This window comes from Dermacentor variabilis, chromosome 4, assembly GCF_050947875.1.
Source record: "Dermacentor variabilis isolate Ectoservices chromosome 4, ASM5094787v1, whole genome shotgun sequence".
In the NCBI taxonomy this organism is placed as follows: domain Eukaryota; kingdom Metazoa; phylum Arthropoda; class Arachnida; order Ixodida; family Ixodidae; genus Dermacentor; species Dermacentor variabilis.
Window position 1 is genome coordinate 74,604,758 of NC_134571.1, and position 18,345 is coordinate 74,623,102.

The 18,345-nt window shown below is 46.2% G+C and overlaps 1 protein-coding gene across 10 annotated transcripts in view; it reads left to right on the forward strand.

The window, feature by feature from the left end:
* The window catches only part of LOC142579388 (tudor domain-containing protein 7-like), a 161,449-nt gene that overhangs the window by 87,435 nt on the left and 55,669 nt on the right, over positions 1-18,345 (forward strand). For all 10 annotated transcript variants that reach the window (XM_075689522.1, XM_075689521.1, XM_075689515.1 and 7 more), the window contains 4 exons: positions 1,094-1,151; positions 10,187-10,333; positions 15,702-15,863; positions 17,095-17,190. In XM_075689522.1, the coding sequence (XP_075545637.1) occupies positions 1,094-1,151; positions 10,187-10,333; positions 15,702-15,863; positions 17,095-17,190 (463 nt within the window). The remainder of the gene's footprint in view (positions 1-1,093; positions 1,152-10,186; positions 10,334-15,701; positions 15,864-17,094; positions 17,191-18,345) is intronic.

Here is an 18,345-nt window from a genome sequence, read left to right on the forward strand (position 1 = left end):
CTTTTTCATGTGCAAAATGTTCGAAATTGCGTTTCCTGCGCGGCAAATGAAATTTCGAGCCTGGAATTACTTCGTCAGATTTCGTTAAAGCGGAACGGCATAAGAAAAAGTTTTCGTTGTGGTGAGGATATTTATGTATTGACTCCTATGGGCAGCTGACGGGGAACTGAGAATTATTCATTGTACCAGACATTTCGTTGAAGCGGCGTTCGTTGTAGCGGGGTTCGACTGTATTATGGCTTGAAAAACACTTCTTTCGTGATTCCTGCAAAATTTTTCGCCTAATTTGATAGCTTGAATTTTTTAGAGGAAGTCTGCATGATTTTCAGTAACAATATTTTGGAATTGGATAGAAAAAAGGGTTATGGGAAGTGAAAAATTTGATTTTCAGAAAACCTACTTTGTTGCCCAATTTTTGCAATGCGAAAGCTGTGTCCCCCCTTAAAGGGGATTCATTGAGTGTGCAAAGAGTGGGCAAGCTGAGATAGCATGGCATTGAGCTCTGTCTTCTCGTGCACTTAGTGCTGGAGGTTGCATAATTTCGAGTTTTGGAGAAGTGTTGAAGCAAGAGCCAGACAAAGTGTTAGCTTCTCACTACCGGTGCATACCATAATAGTGTCGTCCCACTGCAGGCAAAACTATCAGCCATAAGAATGAAGTGAACGCGAAAGCATGGCTGGCTTCACTGCGTACTGCCGATGTGAACACATTTTCAACACTGCATGAAACCAAATCTTTTGTTGCAGACTCTCAAATTCAACAAAAATGATTTTTTTCTAATTTAATTTTGCTTTTTCTGATTGCCTGAGTTATTGAGTTATAACATAACAAAATTTTGGTATAGTGAAGCAAATAGTGGGCTTTACCAGCTTTGTTATTTTGAGTTTTATCTCTATGCGCAGTTGCTTTAAAATGTACAGCTACCACAGTGATAGCATTACACAGCATTGAGCAGGGTGAAACATGTGGAGGTGAACAGTGCCATAAGAACTGTCTATTTTTCATCAAATTTCTTTTACTGGCACAAATTTTAAGCCACAAGGTCAGATGCCTAATAGGACTGATCATAGTATTGTGACTCTTCTTCTGGCAGAGGAAGCCGCTGCATTCTCTACCCACGTGGGGGCAGTGACCGGTCGTCTCCAGTTCAGGTAAGCATTTGTTTTGCCTGCTATTGCTCTGGTTTAAGTATCTTATAGTGCTAGCAATTTTAAGGATGCTCGAGGCTCGTTTGAAACACCACTGTTGGTATGCACATGTTGCTTCATGCTGTCATTCTTGTTAATGGGTCTCGTTTGCCAGCATGCTTTGTTTTAGCTCTCTTGTTCTGGTACTCTTGCTTACTGTGTACAGTTTTGCAGTTTCGCAGACTGCTTTTATCATAAGTCGCCGGAGTCGCAAACTTCCGCACTATAAGTGGTACCGCGCTATAACCAAAACAGTATTTTTCAAAGGCTGTGCATGTGCAAAATATGTAGACCAAGCAGCTGCGTGTGTTTGGGAACTGAAGCGTACGACCGGGATGTGCCCTCACTTTCATTGGCGAGGTGGTTTCTCCACTCCTCAAGTGCGTTACAGCCCTTGCGAACCATTTCGTTGACTCTGCACCAAACAACACTGGCTGCCGACTTCCGATGAGAGGGCGCTGGTTAGACCAAGCCGCCGGGGGTGTTGGGCGGCTTGCTGTAGCGGGAACCTTGCCTTTAAGATATGTTCATGTCCACAGATGAACTCGCGAAAATATAGCGGGAGATCACATACGCAGGTGAAACTGACTGCAGCGTGAAGCTGGGTTTGCGGGCAATTGGCTGGCACACCGCGAACATGTATAGCTAACGTATTTATGTGCGTGTACTGGTAGGAGCGGTGAAAGCTCACGTGTGGGGAATGTTCTGAACTAATGAATTTGCAGAACACAGTTTAAACTGACAGCTTCCCAGAGTCGAGGTCACGTGTGCAATATCTGCACTTCACGACGACGTGTATTGTGATGGGTGAACGTAAAACTCACTCGTGGCCTCAAGTGATTTTTCAGGAATGCTGGAGTTGTAAAGAACATAAAATTGGTTATATCGGCATAACTGTGTTTTTTCCTTCTGCCCGGCAATTCAGAAAAATGTTTAGAGCCTGTGTCCCCCCGAAGAAATCGGTTGATGACTGTATTTATTTTCTGTGCACAAACTGTAGAGGCAAAGTGTGACAGTGTGTGCGTGTACACTACAGACTCCCAGCCACTGGCAAGCGACTGGAGCAAAGCGCTTCTTCGTCACCTTAGCCATTCCGGCTTGCCCACCTAGTCAGCATGCTAGCATGCTGCTGCATCCCCCCCCCCTTTCCTTCCTTGTTCATTCGATTGTTACTTTGCCTCTCCTCCTCCTTCGCATCACCTTCATCACTCTTCCCTCGGTCGGTGCACCTTGTTGAGAAGCGAGCTTGGTGTCCCACCTGTCTGTGGGATTTTCCAGCAACTGTATTATAATAGGTATCTGGTCTCACGTGGCTCCATTCTAAGTGGTATGCTTAAACATTGACTTCTATGAAAAGATAAATATAAGTCAGAAAGAATTGCGTGATATCCGGTCCTGCACTATATAAGCAGTTACATTATAAGTTTTCTGAGCTGTAGTGTGAAATGTTGATGTAACAGAATCTTGTCTGAGTCTCTTGTGGCACCTTATCAAAACAGCGAGTTGCTTTATCATTCTTATTTCTTAGGCTTCACTCCTGCATAGAATGCACCATTTGAGTTGTGTGTGTTTGATGTAGGTGTGCAAGCTGCAGAGTTTAATTGTTGTGGTACTAGTGCTAAAGTTTCAATGTTTATGAAGAAGTGGTACGTTGATTTCTCTATAGCTCTACGTTTAGGTGCAAAGGGACATTAAATGAAAATATTAAGTCAAGCTAGATTGAAAGGCCAAGCTCCCATTCAGGGATGGGTGAATAACAAATTTTAGGTTCAAATTGAATGCAAAACGAATAGTAATTTGTTACCACCTGCAATAAACCTCTGCTATACTGAAGTGAATGATACGGTGAAAAAATTCTGTGTAAATGGTAATTGTTAAAAGCAACTATTCTATAAAAGCTGAGAGGGTAGAGGTGAAATAGCACAACTTTATGGAAAAATTATGTGGTGCATTTTCAATCGCAACCGGGCCCGATCGCATACAAGCATAGAGGAAGTATTGGGACTTCTTGATTATCAGTCTCTGACAGTCCTGGACTGCTTGGGACTGATGTCCCACATTCGATTTTCACAAACAGCTTTGGAAGCTCCACCCACCAGTCCGATAAGCTGCCAGAATCGCATTCGTTTTTCATGGACTGGAAGTCACGGACTGTCTGCAGACTCTCGGAGCTGTTGGCAGATTTTTGCCTCCTACAAGCACAAGCAGCTAGCAGATGATGACTGTCTTAAAAAGATGCACACTGCTTTTGACACCATGCTAGGAAAGACGCCATGTGCTTCCAGGTGCTTTGGGTGTTCCAGGTGGCAAATACTGTGCATTCAGCTATTTCTTCTGTTACATTGGTGTTCTGTGTGCCATCATGCTCGTTTTGCATCTGCAGCTTTAGTCTGTGTTTTTTAAGAGAGAAGCACAGTAATCAGGGGCACATGCTTGCTTTCCTTGATGTGTTTTGCGAACTCTGTCATGCTCATTGCTATATGCATAGTAAACAGGTATATTTCGCTTTCAGGTGAGCGAAACTGGTGTGCGAAAAAGCATGTCATATTGCATGTGGCCATTTCATGCCTCTGGTTGAGGTGGTATACAATCGGAGCTTCACCGATCGCTGTCGACTTATATGTTGATCCCTTCTGTTGCAAAGCTTGAGTGTTTGCTTTTGGATGTGCATTGTTAGTGGACAGTGATGTACATGTGCTCTGTCCTAGACATGCGTTGGGCCTTTAATAGGCAACTCCAACGATTTTTGATGTCAACGGATGTCGATGAAATTCGCTGGGTATGTTCCTCTGAACACTTCCATCATGTCCTCAAAAAAACAGGTTTGAGGGTTGCGCAGATTTTTTACAAATGAATTTAATTGCCTTGAACAGCCTACCTTGCCTCCTCCTCAGTTACAAGCCACATTGTGTATGACATCAGGAGTGTTGCATGCAGGGCATGCCAGGATTATGCAGGCCACAGTGACGAGAGCGTTGACGAATCCACAATTGTGAGCTGGTGCATGGCGTGAAATGTTGCTGTCGTGAGAAGTTGTTTTCCTGTAGACGTAGGCTGCACGAGCTTCAGCCCTCGCCATTTGCACATGCAGTTTGAGCCGATGCCGATCGCGTTCAGTCGAGGTTAAGCCTATACTGTATTTACTCGACTGTAACGTGCTCCCGCTTTCCGTCACCAAAAAAGAAAAAAAAAACTATGATTGTAACGCGCAGCCGCTTTCCATGAAAAAAAAAAAAGAACGAGTACAATACCATGCACCTCGTGTTTCATATAGAAATACTATTTTCTCTCATTTGGTAAAAAGAAATTTATTCCCAATACACAAAGTTGTGATGAATAAAAACACAAATGGAACCGGCGTACCTTGTCGCCAAGATTTTCACTGCGCCGGTATGAGTCGCATGGGGCAATAAATATCACTCGTCGCTATCAGACCACTCCTTATCGCTAAAAACAGACCAAACCATTTCATCCATGGTGCCGTCCATGGCATTCGAAATCCCGCACTTTTTAAAGGCCTTGTGAACCATGTCAGACGGAATTGTGCACCATGCATCTTTCAGCCACCCAGTAAAGTCCTGCAGCGAGGCACGCTTCATTTTATTGGCGAGCGTGAATTCATGGCAGCTACTGACAAGCCATTCGGTGTAGAGCGCCCGAATGCTATCTTTCACTGGCTTGTTCAAAGAAACATAGAATGGCTGGAGCTGCGATGTCATGCCGCCTGGTATCATGACAAGGTCGGTGTTGCATGCAGCCAGCTTGTCCTTGATGCGCTCGCTGGTCAAGGTGGCACCTCAACGCGTTGAGCACAAGCATCCCACGCAGACCCAAACTGCCACCAGGTCTCTTCCGACAAACGTTATCAGTCCAGCCAGCGGCCAAGTCCGTGGTCACCCAACCTTTTTCATTTGCGTGCACAATCACGCCACTCTGAAACATGATTCCTTTCGGGAGCATCTTCCATCTGAGGATAAGATGTGGTGGTAGCTTGTGCCCATACGCAGTGCAACAAGGCATTGCGGCGACTCTAGTTTTTTCGTGGCCGGAAGACAAGAGGCGCACTTGCCTCGCCCCCTTCTTTTCAACAGTCGTGGTGGCAGGCATGTCAAAGTAGAGCGGCGTCTGATCGGCGTTTCCAATCTGTCTGAAGCGGCAGCTGTTTCTATGGCGCAACTTCAAGACGTACCGCTGAAAACTGCAATTTCTCTTCATATTCTTTGGGCAATTTTTGGCATATCCCTGTCCGCTTTCGAAGAGAAAAGCTTTTTCTTTTCATAAAATTTGATAGCCAGCACCTGCTCGCTTTGAAGTCACTCTGCATTAGCCCTTTCTGTTGGGCTAATCTCCGGTACTTTGAGCAGATTGGTGGTCACAGGCCGCTGTGCCGCTTGCTGCTCTTGCACGTATTCCGTGAGCAGCTCTTCTATTTCGGCGAAGCGGCCCTGCTTTGCTCCACTGAAATCCTTCCTTGTTGCTTTGCTGGCGAAAATATTCTCCTTCTATTTGCGCCAGTCCTGCATGCAAGTTTCGGGAACTCCGAACGCCTATGATATGGCCCGATTTCCGTCCGTCTCCGCGCACATGATAATTTTCGTTTTAAATGCGGCATCGTGGTGGACTCAGCGTGTCTTCGCACTCGGTGCTTCCATGCTGATTGAATAAATGCAGAAAACGGGAAGACAGGCAGTAGACTAGGTTACACCAGCACCTGGTTACATGTACAACATGGAGGAAGCTACGGCAGCTAGGCTAGAAACGCATATGAGGCGGCCATTTTTCGAATGCCAATGGCGGTGTGGTAACGCGGATGCAATCTCTGGACCTGTTTTATTGGAAAAAAGGTGCGCATTAGATTCGAGTAAATATGGTACGTCACAGTCTCTTAGTTCATGTCTCTGCTGCTGGCAGGCCTGAGCGACTGACATGAAGCTAATTAAGTCATCAGGATTGAGAAAACTACTTCTGCAGTTCAGTTTGAAAGACGAAACGTGTGCCTGAGCAAGCGGAACGAACCAAGGAACTCAGTGTCTCGGAGGGAGCGATGATCTAGGCGAGCCAAACGTCGTGATCGGCACGGACAGCCGGGCCACGACGCGCCATGAAGGCTGACGCGATCATGGGGCTGACGCCTCAATGAGATCGTCCTCTATCGCTTGGGAGCACCACGCAGACCCATGACTCCTCGCCAGCAGCACGGCACATGTCGCAGGGGACGCTTTCCCACCAGACGCACTGCGGCGCAGCGATCACGTCAGAGGCGTCCTGCATCGGACGCTGCACCTAGGAATCGCACTGTGAACTGAAAGAGGAGCCGCGTCGCCTAAACACGATGGTTCGAGTGACGCATGCTGGAAGTTGGAAGGGGAGAGAGTGAGAAAACTTATTACAGTGGAACCCCGTTCATACGTTTTTTGCCGGACCGAGGAAAAAAAAACGTAGCAGCCGGGAAAACGCAACAGTGAGGAAAGCTCCGAAAATGAATGAAAAAAGTGCAGCTTCAACTATAGACAATTTATTTGCACAGAGTGCGCTTAGGACTTAAAGAGAGTCTAGAATGGTGGCTTGCCGTTTCTTTCGCTCGCTAGAAATCACCACACGTTTCTCAATAGCCTGGAAGGCCGCATTGCTGTCAGCGTCGCTGTGAGGTGCGACGTACCTGCGGAGGAGGTCCAGAGCCGCGACGGCTTCTCCAAAGCTAGGATTTGGCAACTCCCCGGCATCATGCGGCTCGTGCTCCTCGTCGTCACCGCGCCAGGCAACGGCAACGGACGAATGAATATCCGCGGGAAATTTTGCCCTCTTTGGCGTAATCATGCTAACGTTTGTTTAGTATTGCTGCGGAGCGCGCGCATCCGAGCAGCCCGGTTGCGCGCAGCGCTGCTAGCGCTGCGTGGTTTCGCGAGAAATGTAAACAAAAGAGGAGAGCTGGCCCGATAGACGGAGCAATGCCAACTTCCGGCTTCTCTTTAGCTATAGCTTCCCGAAGAGTGACGTCAGGGCCTCTCCCGAGTTTCCTTCCTCCGTGAGTCGACCTGCCCAACAAACCATGCGGTGACCATAATCACAGTGATGATAGTCAGAGCATTTTGCACGAATGGCCACCTAGTGGCGGCCTCTCGAACTGGCCTGCGGCTCCTTGCAGCCAGTTCAATAGCCAAGCCCGGTCAAAACTTGTCAAAAGCCAAAATGGCGGTTGGAGCGCATTGCCTACTTTAGCCCAGGCGGGTTCGGGTTGCGACGCATCATGCGGGAACGTTTTCACAGCTACTACATAACAGCGGGGTTCCTTATACATTGGATCCTATGGAAGCTATGCCGGGACCGGATGAAAGTGACATAGCAGCCGGGAAAACGCAGCAGTGAGGAACGTAACAGCGGGGTTCTACTGTAAACGCAAGGGTATTGGGATACCCTCGCACCGGTCTCCGCACGGCTTCAATGCGCTCAAACGAGACGAAGGGGAGACACGGACGAGTGGCGCGCCACCTGTCGGGGTAGCGCCGTACATTGCGAGGAGGGGGTCTTCTGTGTTTTCTGCAAGATGGCTTTGTGTGTGCGGCAAGTGCAGAAGAAATGTAGCGGAAACGTACTTCGCTACGCGTTTAACTGCGACTTCTGTAATTTACATGCTCATAATTACCGATATACACCGCAGTATAACTTTCTACGGCACGTTTCTAAGGCAACACCGCATTCACTAGAGGCGCTTTTGTCCCACTTTGAACCATCGAACTCATGGCTGAGTGGTAGCGTCTCCGTGTCACATTCCGGAGACCCTGGTTCGATTCCCACCTAGCCCATATTGCAAGTTGTTTTTATTTATGAATTGCCTTCCGCCATTTTTCGCTCACGGCCAACGACGCCGACGACACCGGCTTTTCTGCGACTCGAGCTCCTTAACACTGTCGCGTTAAAATCTGCCCGTTTCAATGTGTTCCGACATTAATTGATGTCACCGATGAGCGACTATAGCATTATATCTCAAGCGAACGAGGAGTGGTCACTGTACCTGCCGATGTAAACAAATGCACTGTTCGGCGCTTTGGACTGTCAGTGGCTTTCTTGCGGGATACAAATGTAGAAAGTCGTGCTCTACATATTACAGCCAGCATGCGAAGTGCTTCCCTGAGACCCTTAGGGGTAAGACACCAAAATAGCAAGCAGCATGTATAAAATCAGTGGTTATGGGTAACCTTGGTCTTCATTTTGCAGCACGATATTTAGTGTATAGGCGCTGACTCTCATGGTGGCGGGTCAAATGCAAATGGCGATTCGTGACTATTAAATTAGTCAGAATCATAACTCAATATTTGACAGATCCGAAGAGCTGGCGTAGCGGACATATTGTCACCCGAAGGTCCGGCACGGTCATGATTCAGCCGAGCGTCTGCTCTTCGCTGCCAGCTGTGCCGAGACCAGCATGCCTTGCGTGCCTTTCCCGGTGGAAAGGGGGTAAGCTGAGGGGCCCGATTTTTATTAGTCATATCATAAGAAGGCAACAAACACTGACACCATGAACAACTTAGGGGAAATTGCTTGTGCTTAATAAATTAAAACAAAGATAGAATAAATTAATGGAAATAAAAGTGGATGAAAAAACAACTTGCCGAGGTGGGGAACAATCCCACAACCTTTGCATTTCATGTGCAATGCTCTACCAATTGAGCTACCGCGGCGCCGTTTCCCCGTGCACTTTCTTGGGTATTTATGCTTCCTTTTAGAACCCTGGGAGTGTTAGCCAGCGCTAGCACTCACAAACCATGGCGGCGGACGTCGAACATCCTTTCTGCCGCAGGCATTCACGAGAACGTGATCTTTTTGGGTGAAGGTAACTGCTCAATAAACCCACCCATTCTACCTGAAGGGATCAATGTCGCCGGATTCGAGACCCTCATTATGTAATAAACGAAAAGGAAGTTAACCAAGGGGCCCAATTTTCATTAGTCATATCATAAGAAGCCAACAAACACTGATGCCAAGTACAACATAGGGGAAATTACCATGTGCTTAATAAATTAAATGAAGAAAGGATAAATTAATGGAAATGAAAGTGGATTAAAAAACAACTTGCCGCAGGTGGGGAACGATCCCACAACCTTTGCATTTCATAAAGGTTGTGGGATGGTTGTGGTTTATTGACCGGTTGCCTTCAACTAAGAAGATCTAGCATAGACATGGAGGCACTATGGCACAATTTGGCACTGTTTTCAGATTTTCCAACACCATGCGTGCTAATGATATCAGAAAAATTTAGCAAAGCACCATGTGGAATTAAAAACCTTAAAACTGTTGACAGCATAACTGCCTAGTGGGAACTTTGTTTTTGGCTCGTCTTGTTCTTATGCCATGGTAGTGGCAATGTGATTTGTTTATCGGAACTGTCGATTGTGCAGGGTCGTCCACTCAGGTGGAACATGCGAGGCCGTGGCCGTGCTCTTTTTCAACACAACAATTTTCACACAGCAATTTTCAACACAACAGAGTTCTATATTGGCACACAGAAAACAATGATAGACTTCTAGATAAACAATCTATTGATGTAGCTCGACTTAGTACTTTCTTTTATTGTCCCTTTAAATTGTCTTCGTGGCTTCTTAACTGCTTCGGAAGCAATTTAATATTACTCATTATATGCCAGCTATTACCTTGTTTAATCTCGGAGTGGTGCCCAGCACTTCCCGGTTGATACGTCTCTATTGCCTAACTGCCATGCCATGCACAAGTCCTTCCTTTGCCCATCACAGCCACCCAGTGAAGTCTGACACGCAACCTGGCCTCTGAGGTAGTGTGGGCGAGCAACCTGCCCTCATTGTCCGTCACGCAGCAGCACATGTAATGAAATGTGTCTGGTGGGCCCTAAAGGCTGTGGAAAGACCAAGTGATGTAGCAACACTGGTCCTACTGTTATATTGCTTTGTTAGTGTTGCTGAGACAGAGTAAATTGGAATATTAATTTATCTGTGGTGAGAGCATTTAAATGTCCTTCTAAATTGCAGCAAAACGGCTGTGCTTTGTCAATTGACTGGACCAGCTCGCCTAGCAGCTCTACTGGTGAGCCATCCACGAACGTCGAGTATCTTGATGTGTTCGTGTCCTGCGTCTCAAGCACTGCCAGTGTTTGCTTCCGGTTCGTCGAATATGAAGTGAGTAGTGCATGAAATGCATTGCAGTGCTGCATGAGGCTAAAAGACAGCAGGAAGCTGTGCACTGTATTGTGCAGTTAACCTTGCTTTGTTCAAATAGGGAGCAGTGTACGCAGTATTTGGTTGCTGGAACAATATTTAGTTGGTGCATATTACTGCGGCATCTCATTAGTACATACCTCGTGGGAATGTGGCCTGACTGCACACTAAATGGTAGTATGCACAAACATTAACAAATTCACATCGCTAAATGTGCACCACTGCCAAGGAAGTAATGCAACACTACCATGTATATGCAGCCTGTTTTAAGTCCTTTCTTTCCAAGGTGGTTTATAAGAACTGTGGCTCTTTCTTCTGACGATTTGATAAAGGACAAGTGATACCAAGCAGCATTTTGAAACTTCGGTAGGGAGCACAGCGGCAGGGCGGACAGTGTATCTACTTGTCGAGTTTTTGCCTGTATGAGTGTACGTTTCTACAACAATCTACTGAGTGAGACCTGGTACCGTTTGTTTGAAACACCATACAATCCACGCTCATTACAACGTTTCCACATACGGTATTTACGCGAATCTAGTCCGGCCCCGATTATAAGCCAACCCCTGAATTTCCGAAACATAAAAAAAAAGAAGCTTAGCACGAATGTAGGCCGAACAAAAAAAGTGAGGACAGCACTCGCAAAATGAAAACAGCATTTATTTATTATGAACATACCGGGCTCACTCTACGTTATCATCACTGCTAGCCTCGTCGCTGTAGCTCAGACCACACGCACGCTTGTGGACGCGCGCCCATGCTTGTGCTGACAGTGCAGCACGGCTTGCTCACATTGTAACATAGTGCTATCTCGATGAACAGCTCCTCTCTGTTATTGCACGCTTATTTTCCTCATCGCTGTCAGCTCCTCATTGCGGCACATGCAAAAAGTGTACTCCCGTTGCCCCCTTCAATGACGGACGTTTTTCTCATCGATGCTGAAGTCCAGCCCGGCTTGAACGTTGGACGAGGCCTCTGCGGTTAGCACAACTTTTCGTTTGAAAGCAGCACTATAGTGGTATCGCCATGCTATGGGCCACTCCGCATGCTGATGCGACACAGGTCAAAATAGCAACGTCGCTCGTGTACTTCAGTTGGCTACTGGTGCGGCTAATAGCATCTGCAATACTGACTTTTCTAGATGGCGCTAGCTAGCTATGTGCCAAATTTACCATTTTCAATTACAAACTGCAGTGTTCTTTAAAATCCTCAAGTCTAAGCTGACCCTAGAGTTTGGTATATGATTATTAAAAAAAGAAAAAAAAAAACTGTTGGCCTAGATTTGAATAAATATAGTACTTTAGGATTTCACAGACAATTCTTCTCACTTGGTTTAGTTGGCATTTATTATTGGTGCAACAAATTCTGCTTTTAATGGACACTGCTATAGAGGACTATCGCGTACAACTAAAAATTTTTTTTGCAACTTTTCTCATGGCTGTCAGTGTGGTTGAATGCACATGCGGCCCATGTGCCATCTTAAAGGTAATCTGCAGTGGGTGCAAAGGTTGAGTAAGCCGAGATGTTCGCGACTTCATGTGGACTGTCTTCACGCTCGATTAGTGCTGGAGGTCGTGTAACCTCATGTTTCGGAGGCAAATTGAAGTGAGAGGCAGCTGAAGTGTTTGCTCACGCCCTCTGCCTGCACTCCTCATGATAGCATTACCACACTGCAGGCGACGCTACAGCCGTTGCGGCGGAGTGGACGAAATAGTTTCACAGGTTTAGCTTCATACCCCTGATGTGAAGATATCGTCGACACAGCACTGAACCGTATCTTGTTGCCGACTCTCAAATTCAACAAATTTGTTTTACGATCTCCCGTTAATTCAGGAAATCTTGCGGCCCCTTTGGTTTAAGAAAAACCCATTGGTGACCATGCTTACTTGCATGAAAGGTCAAACCTAAGTATAATGAAGTAAAATGCTGATTTTACTGATTTCATTATATCGAGGTTTTAACTGTAATGGACCATCTTTATTGGATTATTATGATCAATTGTAACGAGTGTCACTGCACCAGCTGCTGCATAGTGCCACTCTCATGTGATTTGCATGCAGCGCAACACCTGCTATGCACAAGCTGTCCCTCTGCCAGGACACTCACTGTATACATATGTTTGCTAGCAATCAATATCCACGTTTCATGTGGGCGTCTGGACCGCAAGCTGTCTTCGTGCCTTTGCCACTCCTGGCCTTGCGCAGGTGCGGTGCCTAGCTTTCCCAGCCAGCATGGTGACTGCTTTCATGAAGCTTTGTTTTAGCAAGCGATGCGCACTTGGCTGGCCATGTTCAATGAGGTGGAAGAGAATGGTGGTGTGTGAAATAGCACCACTATTTACTATGCCACACGTACTGCTGAGCATATAGCTGAAGATGCTTATCAAAATAGGGGTGGCGGCGATACGTCATACAAGCTTTGATGCACTGCACCCACACTGAAGCTGAAAATATTAGTAGACCAGTCTTCACACTGTCCAAAAAGGCTGAAGATCTCTTCACATTGCCAGTTCTTGGGGTTGTGGGTTAACGTCGCATGACCAGGGGTGAATAAAGATATACATCAACAGGTCGGCAACAGGTAGGTAGCATAAGAGGGGCTCCGAACCACCCCTTGGTGAAAAAACACATTTTGTGGATAGTCTATGCTGCTCATGCTGCTGATGCTGCTAATTCTGCTATCAGTATCTCAGCCAAATTTTGCACTCGGGCACGGTACATGAGGCTCACAAGTTAACCACGAAGCCACCTTTCTCTCGCACTCTTTTTAACAGAGGCGTTCGCCTCACCCTTATGGGGCTGCCGATGCCTGCTCCTTGGTGTCGACGGGCACATTCCTATAGAGCGCTGCCATTGGCCAGTAGCTGACATCAATCAAAAAGGGTGTTTGGATCAGTGCATATTTTTCTGCTGTTACTACAGTGAAACCTCGTTACTATGAACACCACATTAACGAACTTTTCAGATTAACGAACTTTTCAGAAATCCCTTGCTGACTTCTTATAGTTTCATTGTAAAAATATTTCTGTACTACGAACTTCAGAATATCAAACTTTTCAGACCAGCGATCGTTATTCAGTTTCCCTGTGATGTTAACAATGCCTTAGTACTACGAACTAATATTCTGAAATCTGGGGATTCTTAGATTTCATGTATCCTTCACGGCAGCCAAAACAGTAGGCTAGTGGACCACGATGCTCAGAGAGCAGATGTCGCTGCGCATAGGTTCGGAAAACCCAAGACAGTGCCTGAGAAAAAAAGAACGCGAGCGAGTGGAGGTGACGACGCATCAGGTTTTGCGAGCGCAAGCTCCGCCCAGAAAAGTGTCGTCTAGCAACGAAGGTGTGTCTCTTACTTCTTTCACCTTTCTTTCACCCTTCTTCCTGCGCATGCCTCTTTCTTTCGCGCTTCTTTCTGCAGCTGTACTAGCTATGGGCGCGGTGAAATGTAACCTTCGTACTCATGGGGATGCCACACGGTTGCAATTTACACTTTCCAGACGGTGTTGTTTACATGCGCTTGCACTTTTATATAGTTCAGGTGACCGCCTCGATCAAGACAATTGCATTGTCCACGACAAGAAATGTGAAAAACAAAAGCCAAAAAACATTGCGCTTTTTAAGCGACATGGAGCTACCTTTTTGTCAGTAGTTTTCCTGGTGTTAGCATCTATTTTGCCTGTGTCAGTCTTATTACACGGTGCTTAGATGGTGCGTGGCAGTGGAGCCTATGGAAAATAGCAACAGCGCACACGGAGAGCCAACAGCAATGTTTTCGTGGATAGCTCATATGGCGACAACTTGTGAGCTGATGAGTTGATGGGCAGAATAGTCAATTTTTGGGCTTTCACTATAAACGATCTTTCAGAATAACAAACAATTTACAGTGGTCCCCTGAAGTTCATTATATAGAGATTTCACTGTATGTATATTTATTGGCACAGTTTTCTAAACAGGCAGAAGTAAGTGAAAATCCGTGTTTTGACTATCATCTGCTCACGCTCGGCCATGCCTGCCTGTGGAGCAATGAAACTTTAGCCACACTACTTATTGCTGTAGTAGCCGTCGGATCAAGCTAATTTTGATCAGTTTTAAACACTCAAATTTCTTCTGCGCTTACCGCACACGCAGAGCCATCTTGCGGCAAACACAGAAGACCCCCTCCTCTCAATGTATGGCGCTGCCCCGACAGGTGGCGTGCCACGCGCGCATTGGGGCTGTGCGGGGACCGGTGCCAGGCGCGTCGCGGCCCCGACTCCTCTCCCCTGACAACGCTTCGCCGTGCTCCCACACGGGTTGCAGAATCAAGCGCCGTTCCTTTCTTTAGATTACTGTCTATCTATCTCTCTGCCCGTGCCGATCACGACGTTTGGCTGGCGTAGATCGTTTCCCCCTCCGAGACACCGAGTTCTTTGGTTCGTTCAGTTTGCTCAGGCGCACGTTTCGTTGCCGCGCCAAACGCTGCGTTGCTCGACGCTCACCGCGTGATAGGTGGGCGCAAAGTCCGATGCGGGGCGCCTCGTAAATGATCGCTGCGCCGTAGCGCATTGTCTTACACCCCCTTAGCAGGTCGACGGGAATGCTGTCGCGTTCCACTCTTGAAGGCGAAGCTTAAGCGTCCTCCAATTTTTCTTTCTCTCTTTTTATTTCATGTAAAAGAAGAGGATGAGAATTGATTTTATTCTTTCTGTCTTCTTCGTGTCCCGTCCCCTACAACGCACTTACCGTCTTGCGGAAATTGTGGCTTCACATATAGTTGCTGGATTCTTTTTATGCGATTCCCTTCAGATATTATTGCTTCACAGGGCAAAAAGGCAATGCCGAAGCACAAAGTTTATGCTGGTTTACTAACTGCAATGATCCCTGTGTTGAGTAATGCCATCGGCGTCATACATGAGGGTAGTGCCGAGATAGAATAGTGATTTCAAGTCTGCTAGACTTGAAATGCGTGAGAATGATGCCGGTGGCTGATGCAAATATTCTGTAACGATTGGCGCCTTGATCTTTCGGGGTACATTAGGTTGGCCGTACACAAGCATGCACTTTTATGTTTCAGTTCCCACGCCAAGTGATTAAATAGCAATATTTTACAATTCACGCTGGCAATTCACAGATGCTGGTTATCTTCATAAAATAAATGCCAAAATACCTTCGCCAAAATTGTTTAAACATGTACACACACCGTGGCTGATGATGCACGTTGTTTGTTTGTGCAACCAAGAGAAATTTGTGCATGTTGAAGTTACTGCTGCACTGAAAGACTACACACAGTGGTTCCTCAATGATGGGGACCTCAGTCTCTCATGTTCTGTATCCGATTGTGAAATTTTGCAGGCAGCATATGAGAAGCTACTCGAGGAAATGGCTACATTCTTCAACAGTGGGGCAGGCACTAAGGGAGTTGTCAGTTTGCCCAAACAGACTGAACTGTATGCCACCTTTCACGATGAACGCTGGCTCAGGGTCCAGCCCCTCAAGGATGCCGAGAATGGAAAGGTGAGCATTTGTGCAGATGGACAGTACCACTCTGTGCTCACCTGACACTCCCTATCGCTCTTCGTTGTAGGTGTAAGTGTGGCAACAATGCCCTGAAATAACACTAGCCAGGCTGATCATTTAAAATCAGTTACTAATGCTATGGGAAGTGTAACATTGCACAAAAATTCGGAGTCCAATGGTGCAGCAAATTTTTTTTCCTTGGCAGTTTTTCTTTCCATTTTTTCCCCTTTGTCAGGTTAAATCAAATGGTACAGCCTACATGTGCATGTTTGACCAATGCAGTGTGTTGAAGGAATTCTAGTGCTAGAAGAAGTTATATTTTTTGTTGTTGATGAAGGGGTTTTTGAACTTTTGCTTGCAGCTGCACATGCTCAACTACACTCTGTTTCATACTTAGTAGGCAATGCTGCAAAAGGTGCTCAAGTAGTGCGATCATAGAAGTCTCACTTCGTGAAATTCACTGTGAATTTCTTTACTCATTGCACTTTCTGTGGAATACAGACAAGCCTCGGTATAACAAACCTCAATTTAATGAAATCTCTCATGTAGCATACTATTTTCATTTCCCAAGTTTAGTTCCATTGAAAACAATGTACAGTGAACTTCCATTAATTTGACTCCAGTTAATTCATTTTTTTAATCATTTCGATCCTGGCTAAAGGTCCCGGCCTGCGCCCATGCATTTCTATGGGTTGGAATTTTTGTTATTTCGATCTTAAAATTGTCCTTCGCCAAATAACTTGAACTTGACCAGTCAGCCTCTGACTACTGTGGTGACTCCAGTAGTGACCCCTTTAGTGTCAGCGTCTGTGTCAGCAGAGCTTAGCTGACAGTGAATGCTTTGAACACATACGTCATCCCCTGTCAAAAACGCCTATTTTCAGCCTGCCCTATGAAAATTTTCAAGCAGTGGGGGTGTCTCACGATATTCGATAACAATATTTACGAGATTCAACATGGGCGCCACGCGGAAGCCCCAGCACCCTTCCAAAACGTTTCCAGCACCGTGCAGCAGAGGGCAGCCCAGGAAGATGAAAAAAGGTGGATTGGCACTGTAGCAAAGTTGGAAAGTGTTCTAGATTCCACTGGCGATATGAGTGTTGCGCTAGTGCGCACTGGCACTCCTGCAGAGTGGCCATGTGCAAATTTGTTAGAGTACATCTATCCGAGTACAGCCTTACTCTGAAGTACCAGTTCACCTTACTTGTGTGTCTTGTTGGCCTTGCAGGTTGAATGTTGGTTTGTTGACGAGGGAAACAACGGCCTGATCCCGGTCGGAGATCTGTGGGAGCTGCCAGAGCGCTTTGCCGAGCTTGCCCAGCAGGTACAGTAGGAATATTGCCTTGAAAAAAAAGAAGGAAAAAAAAAAGTAAATACCATATTTACTCGATTCTAATGCGCCCTCGATTGTAACGTGTACCCGTTTTCCATGACAAAAAAAAATAAATAAATAAAGAGTGCAACATTGCGCTTCTCGTGCTTCAATATGGAAATACTATTTTCTCCCATTTGGAAAAGACAGTTTTACCGTATTTACTCTATTGTAACGCGCCCTCGATTATAAAGTGCACCCGTTTTTCGTGACCAAAAAATAAAAGAAATGAAAACCTTGTTGTAATGCGCACCTGTTTTCCATGACAAAAAAAAAAACAAGAGCACAATACTGCACACCTCATGTTTCATATAGAAATACAATTTCCTCTCATTTGGTAAAAACAAATTTATTCCCAGTGCACTAAAGTTGTGATGAATAGAAATGCAAATGGAAGCGGCATACCTTGCCGCCAAGATTTTAACTGTGCTGGTACGAGTCGTGTGGGGCAGTAAATATCACTCGTCCTCGCTGTCAGACAACTCCTTATTACTATCAACAGACCAAAGCATTTCATCCTTGGTGCCATCTATGGCATTCGAAATCCTACCCTTTTTAAAGGCCTTGTGGACCATGGCAGACGGGATCGTGCGCCGTGCATCTTTCACCCATTCAGCAAAGTCCTGCAGTGAGGCACGCTTCATTTTATTGGCAGGCGTGAATTCGTGGCAGCCACTGACAAGCCATTCGGTCTAGAGCGCCCGAATTCTATCTTTCACTGGCTTGTTCAAACAAACATCGAGCGGCTGGAGCTGTGATGTCACTCCGCCGGGTGTCACGACAAGGTCGGTGTTGCATGCAGCCAGCTTGTCCTTGATGCGCTGGTCAAGGTGTCACCTGAACGCGTTGAGCACAAGCATCCCACGCAGACTCAAACTGCTGCCGGCTCTTTTCCGCCAAACGTTATCATAAATCCAGTCAGCGACCAAGTCCGTGGTCATCCAACCTTTTTCATTTGCGTGCACAATCATGCCACTCGGAAACGCAATTCCTTTCGGGAGCATCTTCCATCTGAAGATAAGATGTGGGGGCAGCTTGTGCCCATTCGTAGTGCAACAAAACATTGCGGTGACTCTAGCTTTTTTTTTGTGATCGAAAGACAAAACG